This window comes from Tupaia chinensis, unplaced genomic scaffold (assembly GCF_000334495.1).
Source record: "Tupaia chinensis unplaced genomic scaffold, TupChi_1.0 Scaffold139457_1, whole genome shotgun sequence".
Taxonomy (NCBI): domain Eukaryota; kingdom Metazoa; phylum Chordata; class Mammalia; order Scandentia; family Tupaiidae; genus Tupaia; species Tupaia belangeri.
The window spans coordinates 928,594-940,824 of record NW_006199342.1 but is presented as its reverse complement, the minus strand read 5'-3'; the positions used below and the strand labels follow the sequence as shown (position 1 = coordinate 940,824).

Genomic DNA, 12,231 nt, shown 5'->3' with positions numbered 1-12,231 from the left:
CCCCGCCCCGGAATGACAGCGTGGTGCGCGGCGGCCGCGGCCAGCGCGGGTTCCCTCCCCGCCAGGAGTCCGAGCGGCTGACTGCCAGCAACCGCGCCGCGCTCCAGCCTGTCCTGTGCGCCCCCGGATGCGCCCGTGGGGGAGCCCGAACCCGCCAAGGGAGAAGGGTGTTTGCCGCCCAGCCTCTCTCCCCCTAGCCCCCCCTTCCTCTCGCCCACTGGGCAAGGAGGTGGGCCAGGCTGCAGGCGATGGACTTTCCCCTGGAATCCCCGCAGCGCTGGTGACATTTTGTGTCCTGTGTGTTTTCGTGGCGAGGACACAGAAGCCGTTTCTGAATGTGGCAGGGGCCGAGGGCGGGGAGCCTGGGGGCGCGAGAGGCTGAGGCCAGCCCTGCGTCAAGAGGGAACCAGTGAGGCAACAAGAGTCAGGAGAATGCGGGTCACACCCAGGCTAAGTCCCTCCAGAACCCCAATCGGCCTCTGCACCAGCCGGATTCATTCCTTCATTTAGTGTCAACTGAGCCTCTGCAAGAGTGCAGAGGATGCTAGCTAGCGTGGTCAAAAACGCTGCCAAGACCCTGTCCTCGGATGGGCATCGTAGTGAGGAGAAAAACAGAGGCAGCATGAAGTACTTAGAAAATGAGGCTGAAACATAAAAGTAAGCGGTGCTCAAAACAAAAAACAAAAAAGCCCCGTTGGGGAGCCCGCATTAGCTGCTGGTGCAAGGCCTCAAGGGCGACCTGGGTCAGAGTCCTTGCCTGCCCTCAGAAAAGCCAGCAGGCAGGGGCTGACACCTGTAGTCCCAGCTACTCTGGAAGCTGATGTAAGCCTCAGGACTGGTCTTTAAACAACAGGCCTTGCTGTCTGGCCCAGCAATAATGTGCTGCTCAAGAGAAGCTGGGTCCCACATGGCAACCATGGTCTAGTCTTCCTGCCACTTGCAGGTACTCCAGCCAAGGGCCTAGGATCTGATGGGCAGGAGGACTGGAGGAGGGGACATGACCATACCCTGTAGAGGGTCTCTCTCTCTCTCTCTCACTCTTGCATGTGTATATGTTCTGTCATGAATAAAGAAAATAAATAAATAAAGCAGCATACACATGTAAAAAGCAGGGGCAGGGGGCCAATCACCCTGCATTGTTGAGGGAATGTCAAAGAAACAAGAGGCAACTGAAAGAGCTCCGTATGTCCAAAATTGGAATAGTTGGAGCCACCCAGCGAATAAAGTAGTGTGAGATTACAACCTATACTACTTTGAAAAACAACCTACACTATTGAAAAAATACCCATGGGTCATATAAAAAGGGGCTGAAGAAATAAATGGCGGAATCTGCCAACGCAGAATTACGTATAGTTTATGTAGATGGTTCATCCTCAAACTCTCCACTCTGTAAGCGTGGGCTGGCTGGGCATAGTGACTTCCTGTGAAAAAGAACAGTATGGAAAAGAGGAAAAGAGTCACTTTACAATGGAGAAGCCTAACACATACCCCCTCAGCCATGAACCCAGGTCAGCATCAACATAAATCATGTTGATGATACGAATCCTTGATATGATATGATGGAAATGACATTTTACTACTGAGTTTTCCTCTCCAAACCCCATATCCCAGTCTTCTCGTGAGAAAAATATCAAACGAATTCCAATAGCAGGATATCCTACAAAATACGTGGCCACTACAGATGTTCCTAAACTTACAGCGAAGTTACATGCCAGAAAACCCATTGTAAATTGAAAATACAGTAAGTTAAAAAGGAGTTAAAAATACTGTAAGTGTTTACTGTAAGAATGATAGTATGGTTTCTGATGAAGAGTAAGTTAAAAATATTGTAAGTTAAAGGGACCAGCACATGGTGTAGTGGTTGAGGTGCTGGATTCTCACACCACTACCAACTATGGTTCAAGTCCTGGACCCAGTGTCTTCAGACTCACACCAGGCACATACATGTGTGTGCATGCCCGAAATCCCAAGAGGAAAATGGAAGGGATGGAATTGTGGTATGACCATCTCCCCTGAGTGTAATTTTTTCACTTTCTCTCTCTCCTTCTCTTTCTGTCTCTCTGGTGAGCACATACACCCTAAAGCCAAAAAAAAAAAAAAAAGCCTCAAAAAATGCATTTAAGACACTTAACCTCCTGAACATTATAGCTTAGCCTAACCTTCCTTAAATATGCTTTGAACACTTATATTAGTCTGTAGTTGGGCACAACCATCTAACCCTAAGTCTACTTCGTAATATAATGTTGAATATGCCATGTGTTGGGTAGTTGGAAATGTCATGAGGTGTGTTTCTATGCAAAAATGAGCCATAGCTTTTCTGACAACCCAGTAATTCATTAAATACTGTGCTGAATGTGAAAAATAGAATGATAGTATGGTTTCTGATGAATGAGTGAGGCTTTCACTCTATTGTCAAGTCAAGGACTCCTGAGTCAAAGCGTTGTAAACCAAGGACCATCTGTATTCCTCAAAGCTGTCAAGGCCATAGAAAATGAGGAAAGTCTGGAAAGCTCCCACGGCCTAAGGAACCCTAAAGAGGAGACAACATGATGTGATGTACTGGATGGAATCCTGGAACAGAAAAAGAACACTAGACAAAAAGGAAATCTGAATAAGGCATGGATTTTCATTAGTAATAAAATATTAAATTGTATTAGTGGTGATGAATGTACCATTCTAATGTAAGAAGGCAACACGAGGAGAAACTAGGATGGAGCTTATGGGAACTCTCTGCTTCTCTTTGCAATGTTTCTGTAATCTAAAATTATCCTAAAATACAAAGAAAATAAAATCAGAAAGATGAGGCTACTGTATTATTTAAAAATAGGTTTATTGCCAAAATCTCTACCATAAGCAGACTGCTGAGGAGGAAATAATGTTGATATCTGGATGAAGACTATTTTCAGCCTAGGGATCTGCAGGGATTTTTCACTTTCTCTCTCTCCTTCTCTCACTGTTTCTCTGGTGAGCACACACACCCTATAGCCTCTCCGCCCCCTCAAAAAAAGCCTCAAAAAAATGCATTTAAGACACTTAACATCCTGAACATTATAGCTTAGCCTAACCTACCTTAAATATACTTTGAACACTTGTTTTAGTCTGTAGTTGGGCACAACCATCTAACCCCAAGCCTACTTTGTAATACAGTGTTGAATATGCCATGTATTGGGTAGTTGGAAAAGTCATGACGTGCATTTCTGTGCAAAAATGAGGCAGGAACATGCTTTGTTTCTTGAAGAAACATCAGTGTGGGCCGAACACCAAGAGCAGGGGAAGAGTGAGAGGTGATGGGGCAAGGGTGGGGACAGAGCATGGCAGCCTTGATAGTCTGCAAATGTTACTTTGAGATAGGAAGACACTGAGGGAAGCAGGTGGCACAGTAGTTGTGGTGCTGGATTCCCATTGGTTGACCATGATTCAAGTCTCAGACCTGCCAGTTTGAAACTAACACCAGGTATGTGTGCACGCATGCCCAAAATCCCAGGAGGAGAAAGGATTGAAGCGTGGCCTTCCCCCTTGGGGGATAGTTTCTCACTTTCTCTCTTTCTGTCTCTCTGTATCTACAGTGAGTGCATGCACCCTATAGAAAAAGTCTCTCTTAATAAAAAAAAAAAAAGTTTTAAAAGAGATTGAGAGAGACAGGAAGACACTAAAGACTTTTCCAGAGTCATGATATGATATGGCCTTTATATTTAATCCATTCTTATATTAAAGACATATTAAGGAGCAATGATGGAAGCAGGTCAACAAGTTTTAGAAGCTGTGATGGTTAGTTTTATATGTCAACTTGAGTGAGCCATTAAGTACCAGACATCTGTTTTGTTTTGCTTAGTTTTCTGCTGTAGGGTGCCTATACTCACTGGAGAGAGAGAGAGAGAGGGAAAGCACTCCCCTGGGAGGATGGCCATACAGCAGTCCCTTCTCCTCCATTTTCTTCTCAGGAGTTTGGGCACGTACACACACACCCAGCAACGTTTTTCATGCTGCCGGGACTTGAACAACTGGCCATATGGGATCCAGTCACCTTAACCACCATACCATCGGCTAGGCCAAGTACCAATATTTGGCTAATTATTATTTAGGGTGTGTCTGTGAGGGGGTTTCTGGATGAGATTAATATCTGAGTTGGTAGCTAAGCAGAGGAAATTTCTTCCCCAGTGGTGATAACGTTCATCCAGTCCACTAAAGGTCTGAATAGAACAAAAAGGCAGAGCAAGGGAGAAATGAATATCTCTCTGCTTGTCTTTAAAATGGAACCTAGGTCTTCTCCTGCCTTCAGACTTGTGTTCAGCCTGGAACTATACCATCAGCTCTTCTGGGTCTCCAGTCTGCTGACTGCCAACCTTGGGACTTCTCAGCCTCCATAAGCCCATTCCTCGCACTATACATCCCTCATATGAGATATCTATCAACTGGTTCTCTTTCTCTGAAGAATCTTGACTAATAAAAAGCCATAGCAGTTGGGCTGGTGAGAAGTGGTCGGGTTCTGGAGAGGTTCACAAAGAGAGACTGAAGGGCTTGCTGATTAATTAGACACAAGACATAAGCAAGAAAGAGGAGTCAAGGATGAGTGAAGGTGTTTACTCAAAACAACTAGAAGAAAAGAGGCTTCTTAATTTGAGATGGGGAGGATTGCCTGAGAAGTAAGTCAGGGGCGGGGATGTGGCGGGACAAAAGGGAGGGTTTGTGGGGATGAAGAGTTCCATTTTGGACATTTGAAGTTTGGTGTTGTTAGACTGTCAAGGTGGCAGTTGATCTGAGATGATAAAAATTTAGGAGGCTTTAGCATATACATGATGCACAGTTGGGAATGAGATGTCTGAACTCAGTCCTGGGACACTCCAAATTCAGAGGTCAGGAACATTAAAAAAAAAAAAATCACAAAAGGAGAATGAGAAGTATGATCAGTGAGATCATACTGAGGTACACTGAAAAAAAAATGGGGCTCCAGAAACCAAATGGGGAAAAAAATGTTTCAAGAAATAACAATCAGCTATTAAATGCTGGTAAAAATAAGTAAAATTAGGACTGAAAAGTGAGCAATGGCTTAGCCACATGGAGATCAATAGCGAACTTGCTAAGAATGTTGTGGTGGGGTGGCTAAAGCCTGTTTGGAATGGGCCCAGAGAGATTTAAAAGAGTGTAAGTGGAGGCTGAGACAGGAAGCTGTAATTGGAAGGAATCATACAGTCAAAGGAGAGGTGGGTTTTGTTCATTTGTTTCTTTAATTAGAAGATATGTATGTTTGTGCACTCATGACCATGAGCCAAAAAAGAAAGAAAAAGTGATGATGCCGGAGAGAAAGGGAATACTCGCTGGACCAGTGTTCTTGAGTAGGTAAGTGGGGGATGAGGTCGAATGCACAAATGGAGACTTGGGGTTAAATGGTAGAAGAGTGAGTTCATCCTTCCTCATCCTCCAGAAGAGGAGGCAGAATGTATTGTACAGATTCTGGTTAAGTGTGGAGGCAGGAACATGCGTTATCAATGAAAAAGTTACAAGGCAAAGTCATCAGATAAAATGAGGAGTAGGGAGGACGTTTGAGGAGAGAAGAGAAAGTGTGAAACGGTCATGTAGGACAGTGGGAAAGTACATGGACTGTGAACGTGCATTTGGATTGTTGACAGCATTACGAGCCCCTGTAAGCGTTTGAAAGTGCACTTCCGTGACTTGAAGCATGTGCACACTGTCAGGTAACCATCACCACTGTCCATCTCCAGAACTTCTTTATTCACCCCAACTGAAACTCTGTACCCATTCATCACTAACTCCCTATTCTCTTTTCCCCAACCCTTACTTTCTTTTTCATTGTTGCTGTTCACTTTATTTTTTTTTTCTTCCATGAATAAGAGACATAGAAAGAGAAACAGACAAAGAGACCCATTCCCGACAGGGTCTCGATACGGCAATTCAGCCATAGCCCCAGATCCTAGGCACAGTGACTGGTGTACTCAGAGAAGTCTCTGGACGCCAACCTGGAACCTTTCCATGTGGGTCAGTCGTGCAGAGCATCACTTTTTACCGCTGTGCCACCATCCGGCACTCCTACTTTCTGTCTCTACGAGTCTGACTACTTTAAGTACCTCATGTAAGTGGAATCCTATGTTCGTTCTTTGTGACTGGCTTATTTCATTCAGTATGTCTTTAATGTTCATCCATTTTGTAGCATATATCAGAATTCCCCTCATTTTCAAACCTGAATAACAGCCCACTATTTTATTTACCCATTCTTTTATCAATATACCAGATTTTATTTATCCATTCATAGCCAATGGGCACTTGGGCTATTGGACAAAGGGTTTCCTCTGGCCATTGTGAATAATGCTGCTATAAACATGAGTATACAAGTATCTCTTTAAATCCTTGCTTTCACTTCATGTGAGTATACACTCAGAAGTGAAATGGCTGGATCATATGGTAATTCTATGATTATATTTTTGTAGAATCATCGTACCATTTTCCACAGCAGCTGTACCATTTGACATTCATGCCAGCAAAACACAAGCATTCCAATTTCTCCACCTCAATGGCAGCACTTGCTGTTTTTGTTAGTGTATGTTTGACTTCTTTCTAATTGATACCATGCAGGGCACGTGGTGCTGTATGTGCCAATGGATACAGTTGCCCCTCTGTGTCCACAGACTTCACAGTGGATGGAAAAATAGTCGATAAAATAAAATAACAGTACGACAAAGAAAAACTAATACAACATTTTAAAATACAAATAAAAATGCTATTTATACAGTGTTATATTAGGTATTATAATTAATGTAAGGTGATTTAAAGTATACAGGAGGATATATGGAGGTTATATGCAATTAAGAGGCAACTTTAGATAAGTGACTTGAACATCTGTGGATCTGGGTATTCAGGGGGCATCCTGGAACCAATCTCCTAGGAGTTCTGGAGAAACTATACCTGTCATTAACCCTGTTGTAAAAGGAAACAAGGTTAAATGAAGCAACTTGTGCTCAGCAAGCCCCAGCTAACACATCTCTTTCTAGATCTGCACTTAACTTACCGTAGCTGCATGTGGCTAATTAAATTTAAATTAATTAAAATGAAATACAAATTAAAATTCAGCTCCTCAGTGGCATTAGCAATATTTCGAGGGCTTAAGACTCACCATGACTAGTAGCTACTGTATTAGAAGTGCAGAACAGCATGTTTTCATTATTAAAGACAGTTCTTCAGTTACTCTATCTGACAGTGCTTTCTAGATCCCAGTAAACACTTCCCGATTGTTTCACAAATCATATTTTAAAAACTTTTCCAAAATGGGCCAATTTATCATTTAAAATAATAGTTCTTCTTTTAGATGGGAGAAAACAGGCTGTTTAAAAATATGTATGCAGTGTCCGGACAGTGGTATAGCGGTAATGAAATGCTCAACAAGGCCGACCCACATGGAATGTTCCATGATAGTTCCCTTCCATCTTGCCCATACCTTATAAGGTGCCCTTATCTGTAAATCCTGCTTGAATTATCTTAATTTGAATGTCGCATCCGTTTCCATTTGGGACCAGAACTGATACAGCGTCCTTAATTATTAGCTAGATTATAATCTCCAAATCCCAGCTCTGAAACTGTTATAACTACAGGCCTTAAAAAAATGCTCCCTGGTGATATTATTATATCCTTATTTCAGTCTGCTGGTTAGCTTTATGAAGAAATCATATCGTATGTTAGACAAATTGCTCTCCACTATGTTCAGACTAGAACATAGTCTCAGATTTGCAGGCAATTCTTTGTGCATATAGATTTTCTACATAAAACGTAATTTATGGAAATAGAGAGAATTTATAAAGTAAACAAGTTAGTTATTATGGTTTTAGATATTTTAATATTTAATAAGCTTTAAATTACTTCTAGATATACATTATGAAATTTGCAGCATCATCAATATTGCAAATGAGCCATCACTACTGAATATCACAGCCTTACCAGAGAACGCTGTTTCTAACCCTTAAAACTTAAGATTTAAATGTATAATTATTAGCAAGTGCCAGATCATCTGAAAACATAAACCTCATAATGCTAATAACAATATTAAAGATAACCAACACTTACTGTTTGGTTCCAATGTGTCAAGGACTGTATAACATTTTAAATATATACCTCATTTAATTTTCACTGTAAATTTATGAGGTGTGTACAGTTCAACCCCATTTGACAGAGTAGGAAACTGAGCCTCAAGTCTTCTGTCTACTGTCCAGGTACCAGCAAGAACAAGACTCTAGATTCAAATATTAGTGTCTGACACAAAAATCTGTGTCTTAACAACTAATAAAGAATCCAAGAACAACATTAAAGACTACAGAAAAAAAAAATACGGACTTTCCCAAGCAAATAATTTTTTCCATCCTGTTATCTACAAAACGCAATGTGAAACTAGTTAAGTTTACAAAAATCACCTTAAAAAAAAAAGAAGAAGAAGAAGAAAATGCAACGGGTAACTCAGAGAAAATCAAATTTCTTATTGCTTCATACGCTCATTTATTTTTCCACACGTGGTACAAAGGAAGGGTAAAAACTAGTGGTGGAAAATTATTATCTTGGTATTCATTTTTTTCCGTGCCTGAATTTTCTGAAATGGCACAGTTGTATTTTTATTATAACCTGAATTTCAGTTAAGTAAAAAAAATCCTGATACGTTTGTGCGCTCTTTATAAGACACCTCTTCAGTATGTTAGATCCCAGTAAACACTTCCCGATTGTTTCACAAATCATATTTTAAAAACTTTTCCAAAATGGGCCAATTTATCATTTAAAATAATAGTTCTTCTTTTAGATGGGAGAAAACAGGCTGTTTAAAAATATGTATGCAGTGTCCGGACAGTGGTATAGCGGTAATGAAATGCTCAACAAGGCCGACCCACATGGAATGTTCCATGATAGTTCCCTTCCATCTTGCCCATACCTTATAAGGTGCCCTTATCTGTAAATCCTGCTTGAATTATCTTAATTTGAATGTCGCATCCGTTTCCATTTGGGACCAGAACTGATACAGCGTCCTTAATTATTAGCTAGATTATAATCTCCAAATCCCAGCTCTGAAACTGTTATAACTACAGGCCTTAAAAAAATGCTCCCTGGTGATATTATTATATCCTTATTTCAGTCTGCTGGTTAGCTTTATGAAGAAATCATATCGTATGTTAGACAAATTGCTCTCCACTATGTTCAGACTAGAACATAGTCTCAGATTTGCAGGCAATTCTTTGTGCATATAGATTTTCTACATAAAACGTAATTTATGGAAATAGAGAGAATTTATAAAGTAAACAAGTTAGTTATTATGGTTTTAGATATTTTAATATTTAATAAGCTTTAAATTACTTCTAGATATACATTATGAAATTTGCAGCATCATCAATATTGCAAATGAGCCATCACTACTGAATATCACAGCCTTACCAGAGAACGCTGTTTCTAACCCTTAAAACTTAAGATTTAAATGTATAATTATTAGCAAGTGCCAGATCATCTGAAAACATAAACCTCATAATGCTAATAACAATATTAAAGATAACCAACACTTACTGTTTGGTTCCAATGTGTCAAGGACTGTATAACATTTTAAATATATACCTCATTTAATTTTCACTGTAAATTTATGAGGTGTGTACAGTTCAACCCCATTTGACAGAGTAGGAAACTGAGCCTCAAGTCTTCTGTCTACTGTCCAGGTACCAGCAAGAACAAGACTCTAGATTCAAATATTAGTGTCTGACACAAAAATCTGTGTCTTAACAACTAATAAAGAATCCAAGAACAACATTAAAGACTACAGAAAAAAAAAATACGGACTTTCCCAAGCAAATAATTTTTTCCATCCTGTTATCTACAAAACGCAATGTGAAACTAGTTAAGTTTACAAAAATCACCTTAAAAAAAAAAGAAGAAGAAGAAGAAAATGCAACGGGTAACTCAGAGAAAATCAAATTTCTTATTGCTTCATACGCTCATTTATTTTTCCACACGTGGTACAAAGGAAGGGTAAAAACTAGTGGTGGAAAATTATTATCTTGGTATTCATTTTTTTCCGTGCCTGAATTTTCTGAAATGGCACAGTTGTATTTTTATTATAACCTGAATTTCAGTTAAGTAAAAAAAATCCTGATACGTTTGTGCGCTCTTTATAAGACACCTCTTCAGTATGTACTTGTTATTTCATGCATGCAAATAGAATAAAAGTGCTCTATGAAAGAGAAAGGGTTAAAAACAAAGTCTGGCCTACAGACTGTATAGTTGATCTGCTTAAGAGCTCTTGATGTAAATGGATTTTTCTGCAACTGTGATTTTGCATAACTACTTGCAAAAGTATTTTAAGATGAGTCTGTTACTCAATACTCATTTCTGGTAAACTTTTTGCACCATCGCCTTCTGCAAAACTGATCAGAGTGAAAGAGAAAAGCATAAGCAGAATGTAACAAATAAGCCATGCTTGTTGCAGATAATAGTGTAGTCATAAGCCTTTCAGTACTGGTTTTGAATTTGAATAATTGTGAATCATCAAGTATAATTTGCACAAATAGGCTAAGCATTTTCACATCTATATTTTAGATTAATCCAACCATCTATTTGGCAGCTATATACTGCTATGCAAATGAATTCGAGTCATCTATTTGGAAACTCTGTACTTCTACACCAGAAATCCTTACTTTGGGGCTGAGACCTGGTTTTCTTCTCTTCTTCCTCCCCTTCATCCATCTCATCTCCTTGCTGGAGCTCCATGCTTTAATTTGTTGTATTTTTCCTTTAACACACTGGTTGGATGGACTGATTCCTTCTTCACAGATGGTTTGTCATTTCTGCAAGTTCATGAACCACACCCTGCTAGCATCCTTCCATGACCCTAAAGAAAATTGAAAAATACAGTACTTGGCACCACACTAAAAAAAATGTGTTTCAAATCAACTGACTAAAAGCGATAGAGCAAAACGGAAGTCTAAGCAGTGAACTCACGGATTCAAAGGACCAAGTCTCTCCTTGAGGATGCCTGTCCCTGGGATGGATGATCTTGTTGCAGAAGGCTTGCAGAAGCCGACAGAGGCTCCTCTCGGTCCACAGCTCCTTACCTACTAGTGTGTCCCCAGTGCAAGGAGAAATCCTTGGTAGGGACCGTCATGGCTTGCATCACTAGCTCTGGATGTTGAAAGAGACTGCACCATCTGATTTCTGTAAGCCCTTGTTTCCTACAAGTTGCTGGTTGAACAAAGGTAAATTATGAAACAGGAACCTTTGTCACAACTCTGCATCCCTAGTCACAAAAAAAATTTACAAAACAAACAAATGCCCCCATGCAAATGGAATTCATAATTGATTATAATGCAAAGGTGGGTGCTGCATGTAATTTATTTACACCTAATTTTTTCCACGGAGGGACTGTGATGTGACCCTGTTCCATTGAGGGGTACTTTTATTTTCTCCCTCTCTTTTTGTCTCTCTCTCTGGAGAGCATGCATGCTTTTTGGAAATTAAAAAAATTGATCTTACATAAAATTTTTAAAAGTCAAAGAGTAAATACCAGCAGGTGGTGTGGCAGTTAGGGGCATTGGATTCCCACATGGCTGACTGCAGTTCAAGTCCCAGATCTGGTGGCTTGCTTTCTCACTTTCTCTCTCTCTCTGGTCAATGCTAGAAGGTGCATGTCCATGAATGAGAGAACAGTCATTTCTCAATGAGGCCTGGTCATGCAACAATCCTTCTTCCTCCAATTCTCTATCCCATCAGGATCCTGGCCACATGCATACACACCCAGAGTGCATTTCAAGCCGACAAGCCCGGAACTTGTACCCTGACCGGCCAGGAGGGATTCAGCCTACTCTGTGCAACTCCTGACCATTGCACTTCAGGGCTGATCCAGGAGGCATCTTTTGACTGCTGGCATAGTGCAGTTTCTGTCAATCTAAAGTCTGCTATTTTCAGAGTTTGTGCCATGACTTCAGTCAGTCACCAGAGGCATAAACAACCAAAGTCCACTGGCTCACCAGATGGCACAGAGGTTAAGGTGACTGGATCCCACATGGCCAACAGCCCAGCTCATGACCAAGACCTGATGGCTTGAAAAACACACCAGATGTGTGTGTGTGTGTGTGTGCCCAAAATCACACGAGGATAATGAGGAAGACAAGATTATAGTGAGAGCATCCTCTCAAGGAGTGATTTCTCTCTCTCTCTCTCTCTGTCTCTGACTCTCTCTGGTGCACATGCCCTATAGCAAAAATT

General features: G+C 40.7%; 1 protein-coding gene across 1 annotated transcript in view; it reads right to left on the bottom strand.

Annotated features, from left to right (window-relative positions):
* The window catches only part of STX11 (syntaxin 11), a 51,294-nt gene extending 40,181 nt beyond the window's left edge, over nucleotides 1-11,113 (bottom strand). Inside the window, exons 1-2 of the mRNA XM_027765692.1 lie at nucleotides 10,969-11,113; nucleotides 10,665-10,858 (exon numbers count right to left, since the gene is read on the bottom strand). Of these exons, the coding sequence (XP_027621493.1) occupies nucleotides 10,665-10,737 (73 nt within the window). The 5' untranslated portion in view covers nucleotides 10,738-10,858; nucleotides 10,969-11,113. The remainder of the gene's footprint in view (nucleotides 1-10,664; nucleotides 10,859-10,968) is intronic.
* Between the last annotated feature and the right edge of the window lie 1,118 nt (nucleotides 11,114-12,231).